Source organism: Tyto alba, unplaced genomic scaffold, assembly GCF_018691265.1.
Source record: "Tyto alba isolate M040663 unplaced genomic scaffold, T.alba_DEE_v4.0 Super-Scaffold_23, whole genome shotgun sequence".
Classification (NCBI taxonomy): Eukaryota; Metazoa; Chordata; class Aves; order Strigiformes; family Tytonidae; genus Tyto; species Tyto alba.
Genome location: NW_024881297.1, coordinates 30,745,543 through 30,770,060, shown reverse-complemented (window position 1 = coordinate 30,770,060; position 24,518 = coordinate 30,745,543). Strand labels below are relative to the sequence as shown.

The 24,518-nt window shown below is 71.2% G+C and overlaps 3 protein-coding genes across 3 annotated transcripts; 2 read left to right on the top strand and 1 right to left on the bottom strand.

The window, feature by feature from the left end:
• The first annotated feature begins 78 nt into the window (after nucleotides 1–78).
• LOC122152416 (probable E3 ubiquitin-protein ligase DTX3) lies at nucleotides 79–4,643 on the top strand. The gene is given in 7 exon segments (XM_042796786.1): nucleotides 79–219; nucleotides 891–958; nucleotides 1,474–1,831; nucleotides 1,833–2,169; nucleotides 2,962–3,179; nucleotides 4,468–4,517; nucleotides 4,520–4,643. Coding segments are annotated over 6 exon segments (999 nt in total). The 5' UTR covers nucleotides 79–219; nucleotides 891–945; the 3' UTR covers nucleotides 4,543–4,643.
• Nucleotides 4,644–9,534: 4,891 nt separating this feature from the next.
• On the bottom strand, nucleotides 9,535–17,887 carry LOC116959221 (beta-1,4 N-acetylgalactosaminyltransferase 1-like). Its single transcript, XM_042797125.1, is given in 13 exon segments — nucleotides 9,535–10,466; nucleotides 11,084–11,321; nucleotides 11,818–11,867; nucleotides 11,870–11,957; nucleotides 12,354–12,541; nucleotides 12,673–12,795; nucleotides 12,926–13,106; nucleotides 13,565–13,602; nucleotides 13,831–13,937; nucleotides 14,652–14,825; nucleotides 15,549–15,766; nucleotides 17,127–17,213; nucleotides 17,820–17,887. Coding segments are annotated over 11 exon segments (1,608 nt in total). The 5' UTR covers nucleotides 15,755–15,766; nucleotides 17,127–17,213; nucleotides 17,820–17,887; the 3' UTR covers nucleotides 9,535–10,251.
• Nucleotides 17,888–19,025: 1,138 nt separating this feature from the next.
• On the top strand, nucleotides 19,026–24,518 carry LOC122153817 (protein OS-9-like). Its single transcript, XM_042797124.1, has 14 exons — nucleotides 19,026–19,216; nucleotides 20,974–21,150; nucleotides 21,248–21,311; nucleotides 21,413–21,489; nucleotides 21,592–21,690; nucleotides 21,777–21,978; nucleotides 22,065–22,193; nucleotides 22,315–22,415; nucleotides 22,542–22,584; nucleotides 22,704–22,792; nucleotides 22,912–23,172; nucleotides 23,246–23,588; nucleotides 23,679–23,788; nucleotides 23,901–24,518. Exons 1-14 carry the CDS (start codon nucleotides 19,046–19,048, stop codon nucleotides 24,027–24,029), a joined length of 1,995 nt encoding a protein of 664 aa, XP_042653058.1. The 5' UTR covers nucleotides 19,026–19,045; the 3' UTR covers nucleotides 24,030–24,518.

The window sequence follows — 24,518 nt, the reverse complement described above, 5'->3', positions numbered from 1 at the left end:
GTCTCCTGGCCCCGCCCCTCCCTCCTGGCCCCGCCCCCCGTGGCCCCGCCCCCGCCATCACGCGCCGTTCCCATGCCGACGGGCCCGGTGCCGCGCGCCGTTACCATGGCCCCCTCCCCCCCCGCCCCGTTGCCATGACGGCCCCGCCCCGCGCGGTCACGTGACGCGCGGCGGCTCCGGGCAGGGCCCCCCCCGCCATGCTGCGGCCGCCCGGCGATGGTGGGTCCGGGGGGGGGGGGGGGGGGTTGGGAGCGGGGGGGGGCGGGCACGGGGACCCTTCCTCCCCCCAGGCCTCTCGCGCAACCGACCTCCCCGGCCCCGCCTCCCCCGAGCGCCCCCGGGCCCCATCCCGGCCTCCTGCCCCCCCCCGCCCCGGGCCTTACCCGGACCCCCCCCCCCCCCGCCCCGGGCCTGTCCGCGCCCCCCCCCCCAAATCCTGCAGTCCTGCTGCCCCCCCAGCGCTAGGCCCCGTCCTGCCCCTCCCCCGCCGCCATCCTCCTCCCCAGCACGGAGCCCCCCGGGGGGGGGGGGGGGGCACGACACCCCATAGCGGCGGGGGGGGTGGGCAGCAGCACCTGCATCCCCAGCCCCCCGGCCGTGGGGATCCACACACGCGTGGAGGGGTGGGTAACGAGCCCCACAGCCCTGGGGTGCTGGAGGGGTTGGGGGGGGCACCGAAGAGCTTATAACCCCCTCCCCCAACAGCTCCGGGGGGGCACTGGGCCTGTTTGTGTCGGGTCTCCTGGGGACACGGGGGGGGGTTACACCGCTGTTATTGTAGGGTCTCCTGATGGGGGTTAGGGTCCTTTGGGGGGGTGATGGGCCCCTAAATTATTCGGGGGGGGGAGGGTAACGGGCCCCCGTGTGACCCCCCCGCCGTGTTCCCCTAGCCTGTGGCTCGTGGCTCCACTGATCCACCGGCACCTCCGGCTCGCGCTGTCCCCCATGGGCTCGCCAGGTGGGTGTCACCCCCCCGGACGTGGGGAGTGCCCCCCTCCCCAGGGTGTGGGGACCCCCCCTTGGGCAGCCGGGCACGCCTCAGTCCTGACCTCCCCCCTGGGACAGGGAGCACGGTGCTGGAGGTGGGGGGCAGTGGGGGGGGGGGGGGGTACCCCAAACCTCGCTCCCACCGCCCCAGGGGGTCACCAGGCTGTGACGCCCCTGTGGGTGCCACACAGGCTTTGGTGGGGGGAGTTTTATCCTCCAGGTGCCACCTTGGGTGGGCGAGTGTGCCCCCCGGCCCCCACCAACAAGGGTAAGGGGGTACCCCAAACCTCGCTCCCGCCCCCCGCCATGCGTTTTGTGACACCCCCTTGGGCTGCCGGGTCGCCGGCGGGAGCGGGGGGTTAATCCTCAGGCGAGCAACTATCCCCCCACTAGGGACGGGGGGGGGCACCCTGGCCTCATCGGGGCCACCCTTGGGTGCCGTCGGTTGGGCTCTGACACCCGGGGGGTCCCGTCCCCCCCCCGCAGTGTCATTTGTCCTCTCCAGGATGGCGGCCTGCGGGGGTGCTGCTAAGAACAAGGTGACGGTGTCCAAGCGGGTGTGGGACTTCTTGACCAAGGAGAGCCCGGCCAAGCTGGCGCGCCTGAAGGAGGAGACCAAGGTCAGCATCATGGTGGACGGCGAAACCTCCGACATCTACGTCCTGCAGCTCTGCGTGCCCCCCCCCGGCCCCCCCGGCGGGCTCTGCCCCGCCCGGAAAGCCCTCAAAGCTTTATTGAAGGAAACGGAGAAAGAGTTGAAGAAGAAAGCTCAACGCCACGGCGAGCTGATGGGCTGCGTCGCCGTCCTGGAGCCCGGTGGGGCCAATCTGGGGGGCCGGGGGCCATCGGGGGGCCGCGGCGGCGGCGGGGGGGGCGGCGGCGGCGGCCGGTTGTTCGCGGGAGGAGGAACCCGACCGGCAGTGTCCCATCTGCCTGGGGGAGATCCAGAAGATGAAGACCTTGGAGAAATGCCGGCATTCCTTCTGCGAGGACTGCATCACCCGGGCGCTGCAGGTGAAGACCGCCTGCCCCATGTGTGGGCGCTTCTACGGGCAACTGGTGGGCAACCAGCCCCCCAACGGGCGCATGCTGGTCACCAGGGACGCCGGCCTCCTCCTCCCCGGCTACGAGAAGTTCGGCACCATCATCATCCAGTACGTCTTCCCGCCCGGCGTCCAAGGGGTAAGATGGCGCCGGCACCCCCCACCCCCCTCCCTGCCAGCCCTGGGGGGGCCCCGAGGGACTGCATGCTGCTGGCACCCCGGGGGTCCCCAGCTGTCGGGGTTCTCAGCCAGGAAACCCTGCTGGGTGTCCCCAAAACCTGGCAGGGGGCTCTGGCCCCCTTGGGCACCCCGAACCCCGCTGGGTGTCACTGGCAGCCCTGGGCACCCCGAACCCCGCTGGGTGTCTCTGGCACCCCTGGGCACCCCGAACCCCGCTGGGTGTCACTGGCCCCCTTGGGCGCCCCAAGCCCCGCTGGGTGTCACCGGCACCCTTGGGCACCCCGAACCGTGCTGGGTGTCACCGTCACCCCTGGGCACCCCGAACCCTGCTGGGTGTCACTGTCACCCCTGGGCACCCCCGAACCCCGCTGGGTGTCACTGGCACCCCTGGGCACCCCGAACCATGCTGGGTGTCACCGGCACCCCTGGGCACCCCGAACCCCGCTGGGTGTCTCTGTCACCCCTGGGCACCCCGAACCCCGCTGGGTGTCACCGGCACCCCTGGGCACCCCGAACCGTGCTGGGTGTCACCGTCACCCCTGGGCACCCCGAACCCCGCTGGGTGTCACCGGCACCCCTGGGCACCCCGAACCCCGCTGGGTGTCTCTGGCAGCCCTGGGCACCCCGAACCCCGCTGGGTGTCTCTGGCACCCCTGGGCACCCCCAAACCCCGCCGGGTGCCCCCAGCCCGCCCTGTGCCCCTGCCCCCCGCCTTCCCCCCCCAGCCCTGACCCTCCCGTGCCCCCCGCAGGTGGAGCACCCCAACCCGGGGGTGCGGTACCCCGGCACCACGCGGGTGGCGTACCTGCCCGACTGCCCCGAGGGGAACAAGGTGCTGGGGCTGTTCCGCAAGGCCTTCGACCAGCGCCTCACCTTCACCGTCGGCACCTCCATGACCACGGGCCGCGCCAACGTCATCACCTGGAACGACATCCACCACAAGACCAACTGCACCGGCGGGCCGCAGCTGTACGTGGGGGGCACCGCCCGGGGGGGCACCCGGACATGGCTGGGGGGGGGCACCGCCCCGGGGGGGCACCCGGACATGGCTGGGGGGGGGCACCGCCCTGGGGGGGCACCCGGACATGGCTGGGGGGGGCATCGCCCTGGGGGGGCACCCGGACATGGCTGGGGGGGGGCACCGCCCGGGGGGGGCACCCGGACATGGCTGGGGGGGGCATTGCCCCGGGGGGGCACCCGGACATGGCTGGGGGGGGGCATCGCCCCTGGGGGGGCACCTGGACATGGCTGGGGGGGGGCATCGCCCCAGGGGGGCACCCGGACATGGCTGGGGGGGGGGGCATCACCTCTGGGAAGGCACCCGGACATGGCTGGGGAGGGGACATCGCCTCTGGGGGGGCACCTTGAGATGGCTGGGGAGGGGGGGAGCATCGCCTCTGGGAGGGGGGCACCCTGACACAGTTATGGGGGGGGCATCACTCCTGGTGGGGGGGCATCACGTCTAGGAGAGCACCCTGACACTGCTTGGTGACCTGGTGGGGGGGCATCCCTGCACCAGCAGGCCCCACCTGTACGTGGGGGGGGCATCACCCCTGGGGTGGCTGTGGGGTGGGGGGAGCACCCCAGGGTGGTGTTATGGGGGACGGGGGGGGGCATCTCCCCTGCTATAGCTGTGGGGTGGGGGGTGCTCCCTGGGACAGGTTATAGGGTTGTGGGGGGGCATCACCCCTGGCATAGCTGTGGGGTGGGGGCACCCTGAGCAGTCTGTGGGGGGCGTGGGGTGGGGTCACCTCCCCTGGCACCTCTGTGGGGTGGGGGGGGCACCCCAGGGTGATATTATGGGGGACTGGGGGGGGTGGGGGGGCCCCCCAGGGGAGGTTATGGGGGACTGGGGGCGGCATCACTCCTGGCATGGCTGTGGGGTGGGGGGGCTCCCTGGTGTCAGGCTGTCTTGGGGGGGTGGCATCTCCCCTCCCCGGCACCTCGGACAGGGGTGATGCGCTGGGGGGGGCGCGTCTCCTCTGGCATCTCTGTGAGGTGGGGGGGGCACCCCAGAATCAAGCTGTGGGGAAGCAGGGGATCCTCTGCCATTTGGGGGGGGGGGGCTCACCCTGGGGACAGGCTATCGGGATGGGGGGGGGGGGCATCTCCCCTGGCACCTTTGCAGGATGGGGGGACACCCCAGTCTATGGGGCCGGGGGGGGCCATCTCCTCTGGCGTCGCTGTGGGGCAAACTGCAGGGGGGGGCACCCAGCCACGGAGGGGCACATGCTGAGCCCGCCGTGCCCCCCCCCAGGTTCGGGTACCCAGACCCCACGTACCTCGCGCGAGTGCAGGAGGAGCTGCGGCCAAGGGCATCACCGAGGACTGAGCCGGAGGGCAGCAGGACCCCCCCCGGGCAGCGGGACCCCCCCGGCCCCCCCCATTGCCTGTGCCAGGGTCACAAGGAACGTGCCAGGGACCGCCGAGGGGGGGGGCACAGTGCCACACAGCCCCCCCCACCCTGGTACGGACAGACGGACTGCGTCACTCTGTACATAACCCTCCCCCACAGCCCCCCCCCAGGACAAATGGACTGGCTGGGGGGGGACGAGGGGCCTGTGCCCTCTGCCCCACCCGCATTCCCATCCCCCCCGGCAGCGTGGTCAGTGCCCCTTGGGGGGGCGGGGGCATCAGGTTTATTTATTTTTTATTTTTATCCCCCCCCCCCTCCTCGCACCTCCCCAGCTCTGTAACTTTGATCCAATAAAAATATGCAATGCTGCCTTGGGGTGACCCCCCCTCACCCCTGGGGGCAGTGGGGGGTTCCAGGAGCCCAGGGGGGTGCGGGGGGGGGGCAGTTATGGGGCTGCGGGTACAAGACAGGGTCAGTGGGGGTGGGGTGCCAGAAGCTTTGGGGTACCCTGTTGTGGTGGGAACAGGCTGGTGTTCGGCACTGGGCTGGGGACCCCGAGCTGGGGATGTCGGGAAGGGAGAGTGGAACGTGAACTGGCCTGGGGAGACGGGTGGGACACCGGGCTGGGGTCACCGGGGTGGGACACCGGGGTGGGACACCGGGCTGGGTCACCGGGGTGGGTCACTGGGGTGGGACACCGGGCTGGGTCACCGGGGTGGGTCACTGGGGTGGGACACCGGGGTGGGACACCGGGCTGGGTCACCGGGGTGGGACACCGGGGTGGGACACCGGGCTGGGTCACCGGGGTGGGTCACTGGGGTGGGACACCGGGGTGGGACACCGGGCTGGGTCACCGGGGTGGGTCACTGGGGTGGGACACCGGGCTGGGAGCTGAGATGTGGACACTGGGATGGGACATCAGGATAGGACATTTGACTGGGGATAATGGCATGGGGCACGGGGCTGGGACGTTGGTTTGGGACACCAGGATGAGGGACTAGGATGGGAGATGGCAGTGGGGACAGTGGGGTGGGACACCAGCATGGGACATGGGGATGGGGGACACCGGGATGGGGCAGTGGGATGGGGACACCGGGATGGTACCTGGAATGGGGACATCAGGATGAAGACATTGGGATGGGGACACGGAGATGGGACACCAGGATGGGGACACTGGGCTGGGACAGCGGGATGGGACACAAGGATGGGGACCCTGGGATGGAAAATAGATTTGGGACATCAGGTTGAGACACCAAAGTGACACACCAGGATGGGACACGAAGGTGACACACCAGGATGGGACACCAGCATGGGGACACTGGGCTGGGGCACCGGGGTGGGACACGGGGGTGTGGACACTGGGATGGGAGGCACTGGGAAAGGACACTGGGATGAGACACCAGAATAGGACCAGGGTGGGGCGGGACCTAAGATGAGGACACGGAGATGGCACACTGGGACGGGACACCGGGATGGGGACATTGGGCTGTGCCCCCAGCCTGGCTGCTGCTGCAAGGGACAAGTTATGGGGGGGCTGGGACAAGTGTTGGGATGATGGGGGGGGGGACATTACCACGGGGTCCCCACTGGGTCACCCGGGGAGGGGCTGCAGGGTGGTCTTGGGGTGTCACTGTTGGGACGCTCGGGGGGGTCCCAGAGGGTTCCTCAGCAGTTATTGTAGGGTCCCCCGGGACGGGGGGGGGGGGGTCGCTGTGGGACCACCCGGGGGGCGGTACTGCGGGTGCTTGTGTCCCTGTCACTGCCAGGAGGCCACAGGGGGAGGTGACACAGGGACCTCCTGGGACTTGGGGACAGGACCCACTTGCCTTTTGTCCCCCCAGCACGGTTCTTTCCCCACCAGGTATTTCCCCCGGGAGCTGGAGGACCCCACCCCTGGCCCTGGCATGGCCTCGGCCCCCGAGGGTCCCTGGACTTGTCCCTGGTGTGTCCGTGTCCCTGTCCTTGGCATGTCCATGTCCTTGTCCCTGCTGTGTCCGTGTCCTTGTTCCTGCTGTGTCCTTGTCCATGACATGTCCATGTTCCTAGCATGTCCTTGTCCCTGGTGTGTCCATGTCCTCCTTGCCCGTCATGTGTCCTCGTCCCCGGTGTGCCCCTGGTACAGCCTTGTCCTTCACATGTCCATTGTGGGTCCCTGTTCCTGGCATGTCCCTGGCACATCCATGCCCGTGTTCCTGGCATGTCCTTGTCTCCAGCATGTCCATGGCACATCCCCGGCATGTCTGTCCCTGGCATGTCCATGTCCCTGTCCCTAGTGTGTCCCTGTCCTTGTCCCTGGCATGTCCATGTCCTTGTGCCTCGTGTCTCTGTCCCTGGTGTGTCCATGTCCTTGTCCCTGCTGTGCCCTTGTCCACCACATGTCCTTGTCCCTGGCGTGTCCAAGACCGTGTCCATTGTGGGTCCATGTCCTTGTCCATCACAGGTCCATGCCCGTGTCCCTGGCGTGTCCCTGTCCCTGGCATGTCCACACCCAAGTCCCTGGCGTGGCCAAGTCCCTGCAGCCCCTCCTGGCCCCACACAGATGTTGCCGATGGTCAAAACCAGCCCAAGGCTGAGTACAACAGCTCCGCACCCAGCACCAGCTGTGAGGGGAGGGACCCTGGTGGGTGCCCATGGAGCCCTGGTGGGTGCCGGGGCAGGGCGGGACCCTGGTGGGTGCCCATGGAGCTCTGGTGGGTGCCGGGGCAGGGCGGGACCCTGGTGGGTGCCCATGGAGCTCTGGTGGGTGCTGGGGCAGGGCGGGACCCTGGTGGGTGCCCATGGAGCCCTGGTGGGTGCCGGGGCAGGGCAGGACCCTAGTGGGTGCCCATGGAGCCCTGGTGGGTGCTGGGGCAGGGTGGGACCCTGGTGGGTGCCCATGGAGCTCTGGTGGGTGCCGGGGCAGGGCGGGACCCTGGTGGGTGCCCATGGAGCCCTGGTGGGTGCCGGGGCAGGGCGGGACCCTGGTGGGTGCCCATGGAGCCCTGGTGGGTGCCGGGGCAGGGCGGGACCCTGGTGGGTGCCCATGGAGCCCTGGTGGGTGCCGGGGCAGGGCAGGACCCTAGTGGGTGCCCATGGAGCCCTGGTGGGTGCCGGGGCAGTGTGGGACCCTGGTGGGTGCCGGTGGAGCCCTGGTGGGTGCCGGGGCAGGGCGGGACCCTGGTGGGTGCCCATGGAGCCCTGGTGGGTGCCGGGGCAGGGCGGGACCCTGGTGGGTGCCGGTGGAGCCCTGGTGGGTGCTGGGGCAGGGCGGGACCCTGGTGGGTGCCCATGGAGCCCTGGTGGGTGCCGGGGCAGGGCAGGACCCTAGTGGGTGCCCATGGAGCCCTGGTGGGTGCTGGGGCAGTGTGGGACCCTGGTGGGTGCTGGTGGAGCCCTGGTGGGTGCCGGGGCAGGGTGGGACCCTGGTGGGTGCCCATGGAGCCCTGGTGGGTGCTGGGGCAGGGCGGGACCCTGGTGGGTGCCCATGGAGCCCTGGTGGGTGCTGGGGCAGGGTGGGACCCTGGTGGGTGCCCATGGAGCTCTGGTGGGTGCCGGGGCAGGGCGGGACCCTGGTGGGTGCCGGTGGAGCCCTGGTGGGTGCTGGGGCAGGGTGGGACCCTGGTGGGTGCCCATGGAGCCCTGGTGGGTGCTGGGGCAGTGTGGGACCCTGGTGGGTGCCCATGGAGCCCTGGTGGGTGCTGGGGCAGGGTGGGACCCTGGTGGGTCCCCATGGAGCCCTGGTGGGTGCTGGGGCAGGGCGGGACCCTGGTGGGTGCTGGAGGAGCCCTGGTGGGTGCTGGGGCAGGGCGGGACCCTGGTGGGTGCCCATGGAGCCCTGGTGGGTGCCGGGGCAGGGCGGGACCCTGGTGGGTGCCGGTGGAGCCCTGGTGGGTGCTGGGGCAGGGTGGGACCCTGGTGGGTGCCCATGGAGCCCTGGTGGGTGCTGGGGCAGGGCGGGACCCTGGTGGGTGCTGGAGGAGCCCTGGTGGGTGCTGGGGCAGGGCGGGACCCTGGTGGGTGCCCATGGAGCTCTGGTGGGTGCCGGGGCAGGGCGGGACCCTGGTGGGTGCCGGTGGAGCCCTGGTGGGTGCTGGGGCAGGGTGGGACCCTGGTGGGTGCCCATGGAGCCCTGGTGGGTGCTGGGGCAGTGTGGGACCCTGGTGGGTGCCGGTGGAGCCCTGGTGGGTGCCGGGGCAGGGCGGGACCCTGGTGGGTGCCCATGGAGCCCTGGTGGGTGCCCATGGAGCCCTGGTGGGTGCTGGGGCAGGGCGGGACCCTGGTGGGTGCTGGTGGAGCCCTGGTGGGTGCTGGGGCAGGGCGGGACCCTGGTGGGTGCCCATGGAGCCCTGGTGGGTGCCGGTGGAGCCCTGGTGGGTGCTGGGGCAGGGCGGGACCCTGGTGGGTGCCCATGGAGCCCTGGTGGGTGCCGGGGCAGGGCAGGACCCTAGTGGGTGCCCATGGAGCCCTGGTGGGTGCTGGGGCAGTGTGGGACCCTGGTGGGTGCTGGTGGAGCCCTGGTGGGTGCTGGGGCAGGGCGGGACCCTGGTGGGTGCCCATGGAGCCCTGGTGGGTGCTGGGGCAGGGCGGGACCCTGGTGGGACCCGAGGAGGGGGCTGTTCAGGGGAATCCGGGGGGCTCTTTGTGGGGCTGGGGGGGGGGTCACACCCACTGAGCCAGTGTGGGAGCTGAGGGGCGCAGCAGTGGGGGTTCCGGGCACCCCCCCTCCACTCGGGGACACATGGAGGGACCTGGGACCCTACCACCCCCCCCCAGCACCCCATAGATCCCCCCATCCCTGGCGCGCGCGCACACACACCCGCAACCCGGTGACGCGTCCCACGGGGTCCCCCCCGCAGGGACCCCCCACCCGTGGCACCCTCACCCCCGGCGACGTCACCCACTCGCAGCAGTGGGTCGGGCAAGCGCGTCGGGAGCGGGGCTTGGAGGAAGAGGCGGGGTTAAGATGGGTGGGGCTTAAAGGGGCGGGGCTAAAGAACGGCGTGGAGCTTTAATGGGCGTGGTCAAGGTGGGCGTGACTGTGGCTTTGCAGATGGGGCAGTGCTGGGGTGGGGCTTGCTGAAAGGGGCGGGGCCAAGATGGCGCGTATAAAGGGGTGTGGCTAATAGAAGTGGGTGGTGCTTGGGAATGGGGTGGAGTTAGCACGCGGGGCGTTGCCTAGAGGGGCGGGGCTAACGCGGGAGGGGGCGTGTCCTGAGCGGGGCAGGGCTCCCCCTTTTTCTGAACAAAGAGGCAGATTTCGGTCTGGTTAAAATCTCACCATCCATCGGGTAGAAAATGGGGGGGGGGGGGGGGGGCGGGCGGGGGGGCAGCCCCTCCCCCAGCCTGGCCCTGGGGGTCCCGGGGGGGCCGGGGCTGAGACTTGGCACAAAAATCCTGGCAGCAGCGTGGGGACAGGGGCTGTACAATAGAAAACTGAGTCTGGGGGAGAGGACAAAAAAAGAGGGGGGGGGGGCGTCCGGATGCCTGGATCCCCTGGGGGGGGTCCGTGTCCCCCCCATCCCCCTCCTTCCCCCCCCACCACCACCCCCCAAAGTACAAAATAGCTAAAAACACCGCGGGGGGGGGGGGGGAGGGGTCCGGGGGTGCTGCAGGGTGGCCACAGTCCCCTCAGTGGTGGCCCGTGGCGGTGGCCCTCGGGGGGGAGGGGGTGGTGTCCCACGGCGGTGGGCCCGGGGTGGCCAGGGGCTAGTTGCCGGCCATGCACTTGAAGCGGTTCTTGAAGAAGAAGAGGCGATGCTTGAGGCGCAGGCTGTCGTCGCGAGCCGGCGGGTACCGGTACCGGGCGTACTGCCGCTCGCCCTCCGTCCGGCGCCACGGCAGCGCCAGCTTCGAGGCGTGATCCACCACCACGTCCTCGCACGACCCCACGTGCAGCACCCCCAGCCCGTCGATGAAGAACTCTGGGAAGCGGGGAGGGAACCCCGGGACGGGGTCAGCGTCTCCAGCACCCCCAGCTCGCTTCCCAGTGCTCCCCGTCCTCCCGCTGCCAGGACCCCATGGGGGGGGGGGGAAACCTCTTCTCCCCCCCAGTAGTGAGCTGGCGGCCTCCCCAGTGCCCTCCCCAGGGGATCCCTATGTCTGGGACCCTTCCAGGACCCCAGCGTTCAGGCCCCTCCTTTTCCCTGAGGGACCCTGATGTCTGAACCTCCCCCAGAAGACACCCCACACCCCTCCCACCCAGCGCCCCAACACCCCGGGCCCCACCATGGGACACCTGTCCCACCCAGGACACCAACGTCCAAACCAGCCTGGAACACCCCAGACCCTGTCTTGGGACATCCCAGACTTTCCCCCACAACATACAGACTCCCTCTCCCAAGTTCCCCCCATCCAGGACGCCCTTCTCTCCCTGCCACCCCCAGGACCCCCCCCGGGGACACCCCAACCTTCCCCCCCTCCAGGATACCCTGCCCCATCCCCCCAGACCCCCTCCTCCAGCAACCCCCAGGACCCTCCTAAATCCCCTCCCGCTGCCAGCCCCCCCCCCGGACCCCCCGCCGCCCCTCCCCACGCTCACCGAGGTGGGCGACCCGGCGCAGGCGGGGGTCGAAGCCGACCTGCCGGACCTTGTCGGTGCGGGCCAGGAAGAAGTTGACGACGCCGTCGGTGACAACACAGGCGGGGAAGCCGGCCAGGCGGTGGTGGAAGCCAGGCCGCGTCCGCAGGCAGTCGCCCCCCGCACCGCCCCCCAGCACACTCAGACGCTGCCGGTACGTGGTGGTGTAGCCCGTGATCTCCCGCACCGCACCACCCACCTGCGGGACGGCACCAGGAGCTGGCACTGGGCACCGAGACACTCTCCATCACCCCCCAGTACCCCCCAGTACCCCCCAGTACCCCCCACCTGCAGGACAGCACCAGCACCAGGCACTGGCACCGAGACATTCCCCAGTACCCCCCAGTACTGCCCAGTGCCACCCACCTGCAGCACCAGGCACCGGCAGCCTCTAGGACCCTCTCCACGTACCCACCCACAGCCCCCCCGCACACCAGTCCCACCAGTACCCCCCAGCGTGGTGCCACCCCCCTGCAGCACTGCCAAAACCCTGGGCGCCCGCCCCCTTGGGGACACTGGGGGGGACACCCCCAGGCACTGGGGGCGTGGGGCCCTGCAATGGCACCAGGCACTGGGACCACGGGGCAGCAGGACCCCCCTCCCAGGAGCACGGGGACCCCCTGGCCACCAGCACCCCCGGGGTGCCCCCCCCCGGGGTGCTCCCAGTGTCGTCGTCCCCCCCTTGGCCCCCGCACCAGGTCCAGACTGGTTTTCTCCAGCACGTCCACCAGTTTCTCCAGGCGGTGCGGGGGGTGAAGATGAAGTCGTCGTCCACCCACAGCACGTACTTGGTGGTCACCTGTGAGACCGCCAGGTTCCTCCCGGCGAACCAGCCCTGTGGGGCCAGCGTCAGCACCCATGGGCCCCCCCGGGAGCCACAGCCCTGCTGCGCCCCCCCCCCCCCCCGGCTCCCACAGCCCTGCCACCCTGCCAGACCCCCCGCATCCCCCCCTCTTTGGGGACCCAAACCTCCGCCAAACACCCCCATGACCCCATCCCCAGGGTTCCACAGCCCTGCCAGAACCCCCCCTCCCCTTGCCCCTCACCTCTGGGGTCCTACAGCCCCATGTCCCTCCCCATGGTGACACACACCTCTGCCACTCCCCTGTGTCCCTCCTCCCTGGGGTCCCACAGCCCTGCCACCCCCCCCCCCCAGCCCCACTTGCTTTCCCCAACCTCCCTGTGTGCCCCGCCCCGGCCCAACCCTGACCCCCCCAGCCGCCCCCCCCACCTTGCCGAAGGGCATGAGGTAGTGCTCAAGGTGGGGGCCCTGCAGGGGCTCGGGGCGCTGGCTGTCATCGGCCACCACGATGGTCACAGAGGGGTAGAAGCGGCGGATGCTGGCGATGAGCCCCCGCAGCTTGTCGTAGCGCAGGAAGGTCTTGGTGGCGATGGTCACCAGCGCCGTGATGTTGTACCCTGGGGGGGGGTGTCAGCCGGGGGGGGGCGGGGGGCACTGGGAGGACTGGACCCCCACACTGGGAGGTCTGGGCCACCCTGCACTGGGAGGGCTGGTTTCGGGGTGCGGAGGTGGGGTCCCCGTGGCTCACCTCCATCCCCGTCGCTGTCCCCGTCGCCGTCCCCGGGGGGGCTGGGGCCGTAGAGGCGGGGGGTGGGTGGGTGGCGGATGCGGATGGCGAAGGCGGCGTCGTGCCCGTCGGTGGAGAACTGCACTGGAAGGTCAACGGGGCGCTGGGTGTCCCGGGGGGGGATGGGGGGGCAGCACCCACGCCCCCAGGGATGGGGACCCACCCAGGTGCCACCCACGGCACCCCGGGGTCACACCCCCCCCGCAGCACCCACCGATGTCGGCAGTGTCGGGGTGGAAGAGGGTGTTGGTGTAGGTGACGAACTGCAGCTGGCGGTTGAGGTGGTCCAGGCGGGCGGCGGCCAGCGAGAGGTGGGGCTGCCCCTCCCCACGCAGCTCCACGCCCTCCACCACGGCCGCCACGGCCAGTGTCCCCATGGTGGCCGTCAGGTTCACCTGGGGGGGGGGCGGGACGACACACGCCCGGGGTGGCCGGGCCTGGGACACGCCAGGCCACCCCCCAGCACCCGGGGGGGGGGCTGCTGTACCCAGATGGGAGCACGCCCCGCCCACGCAGGATCGTGCCCTGCCCACACGCCGCGCACGCAGGATCGTGCCCTGCCCACCCTCTCCCCACACCCTGTCCACGCAGGATGGTGCCCTGTCCACACGCCGCCCACACTCCACCCACGCAGGATCATGCCTTCCCCATGCTGGATCATGCCCCGCCCACACCGGATCATGCCCTGCCCACACCCTGCCCACGCCGGATTGTGCCTTGCCCACGGAGGATCACGCCCTGCCCACCACACCCTGCCCACGCCCTCCCCACGCAGGATCACGCGCTCCCCACGCCCTGCCCATGCAGTGTCATGCCCTGCCCACGCCACGCCCACGCAGGATCGTGCCCTCACCTGGTAGGTTTTCCTGCCCGTTGCCTGCAGGCTGAGCCCTGTGGGGCCACAGACACGGGGCGCGGTGAGTGGCGCCGGGGGGGGCATCCCCCTCCCCAGAGACCCTCAGGGTGTCACCCCCTGCCCCCCCCCCGCGCCCCCCGATGCGCTCATGTCCCGTGACCCTGTGACCCCAACGCTGCTGTAACCCTCCCCGATGCCCCCCCAACCCCCCCCGTAACCCCCAGTGCCCCCCCTCCCCGTGCCCCCCCCGCGCCCCCCCTCACCGGGCACCAGCACTGTCTGCAGCGGCCGCACCTCCACCCCCTGCGCCGGGTACTCGAGGGGGGAGTTGGCGCGGACGATGAGCAGCTGATCGGCCGGGGACTGCACCCTGCGGGGGGGGGGGGGCTCAGGGGGGGGCCGGCCTGCCCCGCCCCGAGCCCCGGGGGGCCCACCCTGCCCGATGCTGAGCTTGGGGGGGTCCCGTCCTGCCCCACGCTGAACTTGGGGCGGGGGGGGTCCACACGCTACCCCACGTTGACCTCCAGAGGGTGCCCCCCCCCCGCCCCCCCCCGCCCACAGGGGTTCCCCCCGTGCCCAGTGCTGAGCCCGGGGGGGTCCCATCCTGCCCCACGCTGACCCTGGGGGGGTCCCACCCTGCTCGACGTTGATCTTGGGGCGGGGGGACCCACACTCTACCCCCCGTTGATCCCCTGAGAGTCCCCCCCCCGCCCCACACCCAGCCCGGGGGCTCCCACCCTGCCCAGTGCTGAGCCCGGGGGTGGGGGGAGCTGTGGGGTGGCGGGGTGTCCTACCCTGCCCCACGCTGACCCTGGGGGGAGGGTCCTATCCTGCCCCACACTGACCCTTTGGGGGGGTCCCACCCTCCTCGACGTTGATCTTGCGGCGGGGGGGCCCACACTCTACCCCACGTTGATCACTCGAGAGTCACCCCCCGCCCCACACCGACCCCAGGGGTACCCCCCCTGCCCAGTGCTGAGCCCGGGGGGAAGGGGGGGGGCGGGCTGTGGGTCTGTGTGCGTGCCCCATCCCCACGATGAGCACCCCCGGGGGCGGGGGGGGGTCCCGCCGCCCCCCCGCTCACCGCAGGCGGTGCCGGCGGTACTCGCGCTCGCGCTGCCGCTGCAGGCGGGGCCGCTCGCCCGGGGCGAACGCGGTGGCGAACTCGACGGCGGGGCCGTGGCCGAAGAGCTGCGGCCGCAGGGGCAGCGCCAGCCCCGGCTCCGCCTCGCAGGAGCAGCCGTTCCTGGGCAGCAGCCTGCCACCCCCCCCGCGCCGTCACCTCGCGGGACGGGGCCCACGCGTGGCCGACCCCCCCCCCCCCCCAGGTCGCCCCGTCCCACCCCGCTCCCCCCCCGCCCCCCCTTCCCTGGGAGACACGGGATCCCCACCCCATGGGTGCCCACGCCCTTCCCGAGGTGCCCCCCACCCCGTGGGTGCACCCCCCCGAGGTACACCCACCCCATGGGTGCCCCTCCCGAGGTTCCCCCACCCCATGGGTTCCTCCACACCACGGGTGCCCCCTCCAAGGTGACCCCCCCATAGGTACCCCCGCCCCATGGATGCCCCTCCCCAGGTGCCCCCCACCCATCGGTTCCCCCACCCCATGGGTGCCCTCACCCTGAGGTGCCCCCACCCATGGGTACTCTCACCCCTGGGTGCCCCCACCCCATGTGTGTCCCCCCTCCCAGGTGCCTCCCACCCTATGGGTGCCCCACCCCCCGGGTTCCCCTCCCCCCATGGGTGCACCCCCACCCCATGGGATCCCCCCCCAGGTGCCCCCCGCCATGGGTGCCTCCCCCCCGAGATGCCCCCCACCCACGGGTACCCCCACCCCTGGGTGCCCCCCTCCCCGAGCTGCCCCCCACGCCATGCGCATCCCCACCGAGGTTCCCCCACCCCATGGGTGGTCCCCCCCAAGCTGCCCCCCCCCAGGTGCCCCCCACCCATGGGTGGCCCCCTGGCCGTTGCGGGTCCTTACTCCATGACTTCCTCCTTGAGGCGGAAGGGGACGTGGGGGTAGGAGCGGGCAGGGGGGGGCAGGAGGGGGGGCAGCAGGTGCTCGGGGGGGGGGCGGCGCAGGTCCAAGCTGGGGGGGCCCCGGGGGGCCCAGAGGCGCAGGCAGAGCGCGGCCAGCGAGGCCGTGGCCACCAGCAGCAGGCAGAGTGAGCGCTGCGGCCCCCGCATCCTGGCGGGGGGCTGCGGGGGCTCCCGTCAGCGCGCGCAGCCCACAGTGAGGCCAGTGGGACCAGTATGGACCAGTGCCACCAGTGGGACCAGTGACACCAGTGACACCCAGTGCAACCAGTGCCCACAGGTGCCACCGAGGCATACCACTGCCCACCAGTGCCACCGGTGCCCCCCAGTGACACCCAGTGCAACCCAGCACAGCCCAGTGCCACCCAGTGCCACCCAGTGCCACCCAGTGCCTCCCAGTGCCTCCCAGTGCAACCAGGCATCCCCAGGGACACCAGTGCCCCCCAGTGCCCCCCAGTGCCACTCAGTGCCCACCAGTGCCCACCAGTGCCCCCCAGTGCCACTCAGTGCCCACCAGTGCCCACCAGTGCCCCCCAGTGCCACCCAGTGCCACCCAGTGCCCCCCAGTGCAACCAGGCAACCCTAGTGACACCCAGTGCCCCCCAGTGCCACCCAGTGCCTCCCAGTGCAACCTGGTGTCCCCAGTGCCTCCCAGTGCAACCCAGTGCCTGTCAATGCCACCCAGGGCCTCCAAGTGCCACCCAGTGCCCCCCAGTGCCACCCAGGGCCTTTGAGTGCCACCCAGTGCCACCCAGTGTCCCCAGCACCTCCCAGTGCCCCCAGTGCCACCCAGTGTCCCCAGCTCCCCCCAGTGCAACTAGTGTAACTCAGTGCTCCCAGTGCCCCCAGTGCAAATCAGTGCAGGCCCATGCAACACACCAGCGCCCCCAGCGCATCCCAGTGCCTCACAGTACCCCCAGTGCAACCCAGTGTCCCCAGCACATCCCAGTGCCCCCAGTGCATCCCAGTGCCCCCAGTGCAACCCAGTGCCCCCAGCACATCCCAGTGCCCCCCAGTGCATCTCAGTGCAATGCAGTGCCTCCCAGTGCCCCCAGCTCCTCCCAGTGCCCCCACTGCTCCTCAGTGCAATCCAGCGTGAATCAGTGCAGGCCCATGCAACCCAGTGCCCCCAGTGCAACCCAGTGCCCCCAGCACATCCCAGTGCCCCCAGTGCAACCCAGTGCCCCCAGCACATCCCAGTGCCCCCTGTGCCCCCAGCACATCCCAGTGCTCCCAGTGCAACTCAGTGCCCCCAACACACCCCAGTGCCCCCCAGTGCCCCCAGTGCCACCCAGTGCCCCCCAGTGTTCCCAGTGCCTCACACTGCCACCCGGCGTTCCCACTGCGAACCAGTGCCCCCAGTGCCTCGCGCTGCCACCCAAAGCCCCCAGTACCTCCCAGTATTCCCAACGCTTCCCGGTCCCCCCAGTTCAACCCAGTGACCCCTTTCTGCTGCACCCATGTGGGTGCACCCTCCCTTTTGCTCTCCCCAGTGCCCCCCGGTGCCCCCCAGTACCCTCACCTCGGGGTGGATGAGAGTCCCGGGGGGTCGGGGTGGAGGGCGGGGGGCTCAGCGCACACTCATGGCTCTGCCCCCCACGGCACCGGCCTGGGGACAAGGGGACGGCATCAGGGGCGGGGGGGGACGGCACCCACATCCCCCCACCCTGCACTGAGGGGACCCAGGGGTGCCGCTCCACCCAGCTCCCCCAGCCCCTCCCAGGGACATGGCTGCAGCCACGGACCCCCCGGACCCCCCCCCCGGATGGCTTTGCCCAAGGATGGAGGGGTTAAGGGGGGGGCAGGATGGGGGGGCTCAGACAACGGGGTGGGCAATGGGGGGTGTCGGGGGGTGGGTGGATCTGGGGTACAGCGGGGCGGCGGGGGGCTGGGAGTGTTTGGGGAGGAATGTGGAGGAGGGGGGGGAGCAGGGAGGGGCCGGGGGGGGATGTTGGGGGGATGCGGGGGGGTGCAGGAGATGGGAGACGGCTGGATGTGGCCGGGGGGGATGAGGGGGGGGGCGCAGCGAGGATGGGGGGTGCGGGGGGGGGGGGGTGTGGGGGGGTCTGGCGGCCTTGGTGGGGGGGGCCGGGGGAATGCGGGGGGCGGGCGGGGGGGCTGAGGGAGGGGGAGATGGCGGCAAGTGCCATTCCCCCGCCGCGACATGTCGCGATAAGGGCGGGGGCCGGGGGGCGTCGGACGGCTCCGGCCCTACCTGGCTCCGCCGGCGGGTCCCGGCGCTCCGTGGCCGCGCACCGGCACCGGCAGCGGCGGGGGGCGGGGGGGGGGGCAGCGCGCCCCCGGCGGCCCCGGCCGGGAACGGCACCGCCGCAGCCCCGGGAGGGGCGGGGGGAGATGCGGGGGGGGCACAGAAAGCGGGGAGGGGGCGGCCGCCGCTGTCACCGTCGCATCGGGCCTGGCGGAGGTCGGGCCTGCTGAGGGGGGGGGATCAGCCCCCCCGCCCCCCGGCCACCCCTCTCCAGCGCGGCGGGGGCTCCGGCTGCCACAGGCCGGGCTTTGTGCCCACGCGTGGGCCACACAAGAGCCCTATTGAGCCGTGGGGGGGAGCCGGTGCCTGGGCTGCCCGCACCCGGGAAGGGGCTGGGGAATTCGGGGGGAAGGTGCTGGGAGGGGACTGGGGGGGTTGAGAGGGTGCTGGGGGGAGGTTTGGGGGGTGCTGAGGATTTCGGGGGGAGGGGGGGATGCTGGAGGGATTAGGGGGGGATGAGGAGAGGTTGAAGGGGTGCTGTGGGGTCCGGGGGGGGGGTGCTGTGGGAGGTTTTGGGGGGTGCCGAAGAGCTGGGGGGGAGGATTTGGGGGGTGTCAGGGTGAGACTGGGAGGGCTGGGGGGGACACACACACCGGGGGATGTTAGGGCACGTGGGGGAGGTGCGGGGGGGCGCTTGGTGGGGGGCCCTGCTCGGCCCCGCACCCACGGCGTGTTCTCGGGGAGAGGCCCACGCGTGAGCGCGCTCGGGGCTCCCACGCACGGCCACGGCTCTGGAGCGGGGCCGGGCCCCCTCCTCCCGGCTCCGGTAATCACGTGATTCCCCCCCCCCCGCGGGATGCTCTGCCTCCCTCCACCAATCAGGCCGCCGAGATCGCCTGCATCCGGCTCGGCCAATGAGGAGCCGGCGGGCGCGCCACCGCCCTGCGCCTTTAAGACCCTGGCGTTGCGTCATCGACGGCCGGCCTCGCCCCGCCTTCGCGATTGGCCGCCGCCGGCGCTGACTCAGCCAATCGCCTCGCCCTCGGGCGTGGCCACCGCCCTCCCACGGCGCCCTCAATCCCGGCGCCGTCACCGCTGGGTTACGGCCAATAGAAGGCGCGCAACGCGCTAACGGGCGGCCGGGAAGCCCAATCGCCGCGCTGTCTGGCGGTGGGCGGGGCGGGTTCGGGGAGGCGGCGGGCGGAAGCGGCGGCGGCGGCGGAGGGGGGAAGATGGCGGTGCGGCTGGGCCCGGGCCCGGTCCCGGTCCCGGTCCCGGTCCTGCTGGCGCTGCTGGCGCTGCTGGGCCCGCTGCGGGGGGCCCGCGCCGCCCTCAACCTGCAGGAGCTGAGCGAGCTCAAGTACGGCCTGGAGATCCTCGCCGAGCCCGTGCTGGCCGGGCAGGTGGGCGGACGGGGCCGGTGCGGGGACAGCGGCCCCGGGGGCCCTACCGGGGGCCTTACCGGGGACGGCGACAGCAGGCTGGGGGCGCCGGCCCAGGGGCTTACCGCTCCCGGGGGCTCTGGGCTGGGGGTCGTGCCGGGGTGGGGGAAGAGGCCCCAAGTCCCACCAGGCCTGAGGGCACCGGTCCGGGCCTGGGGGCACCGGTCCAGGGCTGGGGGCACCGGTCCAGGGCTGGGGGCACCGGTCCGGGCCTGGGGGCAGCGCTCCGGGTCTGGGGGCACCGGTCCGGGGCTGGGGGCACCGGTCCGGGTCTGGGGGCAGCGCTCCGGGGCTGGGGGCACCGGTCCGGGGCTGGGGGCACCGGTCCGGGTCTGGGGGCAGCGCTCCGGGGCTGGGGGTACCGGTCTGGGTCTGGGGGTACCGGTCTGGGTCTGGGGGCAGCGCTCCGGGTCTGGGGGCAGCGCTCCGGGTCTGGGGGTACCGGTCCAGGGCTGGGGGCACCGGTCCGGGTCTGGGGGCAGCGCTCCGGGTCTGGGGGCAGCGCTCCGGGTCTGGGGGCAGCGCTCCGGGTCTGGGGGCACCTCTCCGGGTCTGGGGGCACCTCTCCGGGTCTGGGGGCAGCGCTCCGGGTCTGGGGGCAGCGCTCCGGGTCTGGGGGCAGCGCTCCGGGGCTGGGGGCAGCGCTCCGGGGCTGGGGGCAGCGCTCCGGGGCTGGGGGCACCTCTCCGGGGCTGGGGGCACCGGTCCAGGTCTGGGGGTACCCTACTGCGGCTGGGGGCAGCGCTCTGGGGTTCTGCTGGGGACAGGGACACTGGCCCGGGCTGGGCCCGGGGGCAGGAGCACTGACCCGCGGTGGTGTCAGGACTGGGGACATCGGCCCCGGGGTCCCACCGGGTCTGGGATGGGGACTGTGACCTGCGCTTGTGCTGGGGTGGGGCCGTCAGGCCGGGTGGGTACTGGGGATGGTGGTGCCAAGGGTGGGGGTGCTGGTCTGGGGTGGGGTCCTGTCCCGGGGCATCACCACGGAGGGAACGGGCTGTGACCGGGCCGGGGAGCTGTCAGCGACAGGGGGGGCGTCACCAGGCCTGCCCGTGGGTCGTACTGGGAGCACTGGGGCAGGGAGCTGGGGGGTATCCATACCTCTCTCACCTCCCGTTCGCCTCTGCTGAGCAGCTCCTGGCAGCTGTGGGGCGCAGCTGGGACTGGGGCGTCCCTGGGGTGACGGTGACTCCCCCCCAACACCAGCCTGGCGCTCGGCGGGGCCGCGACTTCCGCGTCTGTCCGCAGTGGCGCGGCGCTGGCCGGGCCTCGCCACGGAGCAAAGTTCTTTCCCCGGGTGACAGAGGGCGGGGAGTGGCCCTCGCCCCACGCCCTGGCTCCCCGCATTTGCCAGCAGCCGGGTGGCACCTGCCCGGGCCGCCCCGTGTCCCTTGCCGCTGTCCTGCGCCAAGCTGTTGGGTGGGAGTGGCACTTGAGGGGTAGCGGAGGGCCGTTTGGGAGCCCCTCCAGCAGCTGCTGGGGGTGGGGGGTGTCTGTCTTGTGCCCACGTTGCAGCATTTTACCCAGCTGGGCTCACCCGCCGCCGGGAGAAAAGGAGAAACTGGGAGAAGGAGGGGCTGCGGTTTGCCCTGATTTCCCTGTCAGGAAGTGGCGACTGGCCGCCCCCATCCTGAGACACGTCCCGTCAGCCTCCCAGACCCCTTGTGTGGTCCCCAGGGACCCTGACAGCTGCCCGTTGTGTTCCCCCCCCCCCCCAGCGCCAGACGGAGGGTGTGGTGACGGTGGCATCAAAGTTCAAGCAGCGCTATGAGTGTCGGCTCCCGCCCGCCGCTGTCCGGCGCCAGCCCGACCCCGAGGAAGAGGCGCAGCTCTACAACGGCTCCGGCGTTGCCGAGCTCCTGCGCCCCATGGCAGCTGCCCCATGTCTTGTCAAGGTGTGCTTGGGGGGGTGCAGGGTGCGGAGGTGTTGGGGGGGGGGATCACCCCATCACATCCGCCTTCATCCTGTGTTTTTCCCTGTTTTTTTTCCAGACCAAGGACTGGTGGACGTACGAGTTCTGCTATGGGAAGCACATCCAGCAGTACCACGTGGAAGGTGACGGTGGCGTAGGAGGGGGAAGGGGCAAATTGTCCCCATGTTGTGTGTGTCCTCCCCTCCTCGAGTACTGCCCGTGCGACTCTTGCCTCTCGCCACAGAGTCAGAGATCAAAGGAGACGTCCTCTTCCTCGGCTACTACCAGTCAGCATTCGACTGGGACGATGAGACAGCCAAGGTACGATGAGGCGCTGTCAGCCCCTTGCTCAACCCTCTTACAAGGCAGCAGGGAATCCCTGGGGGTCCCCATCCCCACCCTGCTCTCCCCCCATCCTCTCAGGCCTCCAAGCAGCACCGGCTGAAGCGGTACCACAGCCAGAGCTACGTGAATGGCTCCCGGTGTGACCTCACCGGCCAAGCCAGGGAGGCCGAAGTCCGGGTAAGACCCCGGAGAGGGTGACACACGAGTGTCCCCCGCGGTGCGGGCAACTGACAGCCCTCACCCCCCCCCCGCCCCCCCCCCAGTTCCTGTGTGAGGAGGGGGCTGTCGACTACATCGCCCGGGTGGACGAGCCGCAGTCCTGCTCCTACGTCCTGACCGTCCACACCACCCGCATCTGCCACCACCCCTTCCTGCGCCCGCCGGCCGGCGCCGCTCCGCAGCCCATCCTCTGCCAGCCGGCGCTCAGCCCGGCCCAGTACGTTGAGTACGTCCGCGCCCAAGTCTGTGAGTGTCGAGGGGGTGGGGGGGAACAGGGCACCCCCGGCAGGACCCCGGCACGGGCGTGATGCGGGTCCCCTCTGTCCTCCCAGCTGACACGAAGCGGAAGGTGGAGGAGATCTCGGAGGAGCTCAAGACGCTGGACACAAGGCTGTGGAGTGAGAGGGACGCTGAGGCCCCTGTGCAGCCCCCCGCGGGCACGCCGGCAGCCCGCGGTGACGGTACAGCCCCGCGTCCCATCCTCGCCCCGGCAGCGAAGCCGCTGCGGGTGTTTGCTGGCTGGGGCAGCGTGCTGGGAGCCGCTGGGTGCCAGCCCTGTCCCATCCCCTCCTCCCGTGCCAGCCGCGCCGGGGGACGAGCTGGACCCAGCGAAGGAGGCGGCTTTTTGGGATCGGGCGCGCGAGGTGACCGTCAAGGCTGGCGGCCAGCAGGACAGCGCCAGGGTGAGTCCCCCGGGGGCCTCGGGGATGTCCTCACGGCCACCGGCAAGGGCGAGCCGGGCCGGACGGGCGTCACCTTAGAGGAGTGGTGCTGGGCTCCCGCTCCACCGCCCTGTCTCCTTCCTGCAGGCAGAGGAGCTGTCCCCAAAGGCAGCTGGCAGCCGGGCAGCTGGTGAGTCCCTGGGGGGGGCAGCTGGCAGCGGCTGCTCCACGTCCCCCCCCCGGCGCATGCCACGAGCCTTCTTGGCCCCCGTCCTTCCCGCTGGTTTGTTTTTGGCGGTCGCCTTGTAGATACGCGGAAGAAAATCCACTTCAAAGTGATCAGGAGCCCCGGGGACCTGCTCCAGTTCATCGAGGAGCTGAAGGAGAGCACCAAGAAGGTGGGTGGCCCACCCCGGCCCACCCGTGGCAGGGACAGGCCCCTCGGGCTGCTTCTCCCTGCCTCAGTTTCCTCATCAGCACTGAGGGATGTTCATGAGAACCTTCCCACCGCCTCCAGGCCAAGGAGAAGGTGAGTGAGGAGGAAGAGGAGGACACGGCGGCGAAGGCTCCCCCGGAACCTCCTGTCCCTGAGGAGCCGCCAGCGGGTGAGAGGGAGCGGCTGGAGGAGGAAGAGGAGGATGAGGAGGAAGATGGGGACCTTCTGGGTGGCTTTGAGAAGGAGCTGGAGGCCGTTCTGCTGCCCCGGGAGCAGATGGCCCAGCTGAAGGAGGAGGTGAAGACTGAGATGGAGAAGGAGTTCGACAACATCATCAACGAGGTGGGTCACCATGCTGGGGACCCCCTGGCCGGGCTGGGGACCCTCCCTTGACCCCCTCCCTTGTCACCCGCAGGTGGAGGACGAGCTGGAGACAGAGGGGCTGAAGGGGGAGTTTGACCGTAACCAGGCGTCCAAGTCCTTGGCCTCCACCCTCAACCGCCTCATGGACAAGCTGGATGGGGGTGGCCCAGGCCCGGGGGTGGAGAAGGAGGAAGAGGAGGGGGCCGGGAGGAAGGTCACCCCCAGCCCCCCCGCCGCTGACGGCCGGGTACGGGTGCGGGTGAGCAGGATCGGGCCCGGCAGTGCCCGGCAGCGGGACCCCCCCCCCCAAGAGATGGGTCAGGACAATCCCCAGCTCCAGCACATCGAGAGCGAGGTCCGGGAGCTGCTGGCCAAGGAGGGGCTGCGGGCTGAAGGTAGAGGGGTTTGGGGGGGTGGGGGGGGGCTGCAGTTGGGGGGTACTCCCTCCCCCCCCCCGCCATGGCCCTCTGTCCTCCCTCTCCCAGGAAAAATCGAGATCAAGATCGTGACGACGGGGGGCGGCGACGAGGACGATGCGCACTGGCTGTCGGAGGAGGACACCAAGAACCTCAAGGAGATCTTCTTCAACATCCTGGTGAGCGGGAGGGGAAACTGAGGCACGGAGAGGTGGGGGAGGGGAAGAGGGGCAGCCAGGGACTGCATGCTGTGTCCCCCCCCTTATGATGTGTGTGCGTCCCCCCGCCCAGATCCAGGGCACGGAGGAGGCGCAGAAGGAGCGGCGGCGGCAGCAGGCACTGGAGGACAACTACCGCTTTGTTTGGGGGGGCCGGGACCAGCCCCAGCCCCCCGGCGACTCTGAGGACCCCGACTTCTGACCAGACCCCCCCCTGACCCTCCCCACCCCAATTTGTGGCTTTGCCCCTCTAACCCCCCCACCACCTTAGCGTGGGGCTGGGCACAGGACCCGTGGGGGGGGGCATGATGCTCCCCCCGCAACCTCCCAGGGGCGAACCTGGACTGTTTGGGGGAGGGGAGGGGGGAAACTCACTGTCCCCAATGCGGGGGGGGGGGGGGGGGGGGGAGACACACATGACCCTGCGCTGAGAACAGGCGCATTTGTGACATGGATGAGTGGGGGCAGGAGTGGGGAGGAGCGTGATTTAGGGGTGGGGTGGGGGGTTGAGGGGGGGATTGTGATTTGGGGGGGATTCCCACTGTTGTCACTGGAGGCATTTGCGCTCCCCCCCCTCTCTTCCTGGGGGCGGCACTCTCTCACAATGAGATGTAATGAGGTTGTTAGGCCTCTGTGACCCCTTTCCCCCCCGCCCCCCCCTGATTTTTATCAATAAACCAAGATCTGCCCC

What these genes read in the sequence shown, in the direction of transcription:
- LOC122153817 (XM_042797124.1), top strand. Translation starts at nt 19,046, where the DNA reads ATGGCGGTGCGGCTGGGCCCGGGCCCGGTCCCGGTCCCGGTCCCGGTC. An exon ending in GTACGTCCGCGCCCAAGTCT is followed by an intron (nt 21,979 to 22,064) that starts GTGAGTGTCGAG and finishes CTGTCCTCCCAG; the next exon opens with CTGACACGAAGCGGAAGGTG. An exon ending in GGAGGGGCTGCGGGCTGAAG is followed by an intron (nt 23,589 to 23,678) that starts GTAGAGGGGTTT and finishes TCCCTCTCCCAG; the next exon opens with GAAAAATCGAGATCAAGATC.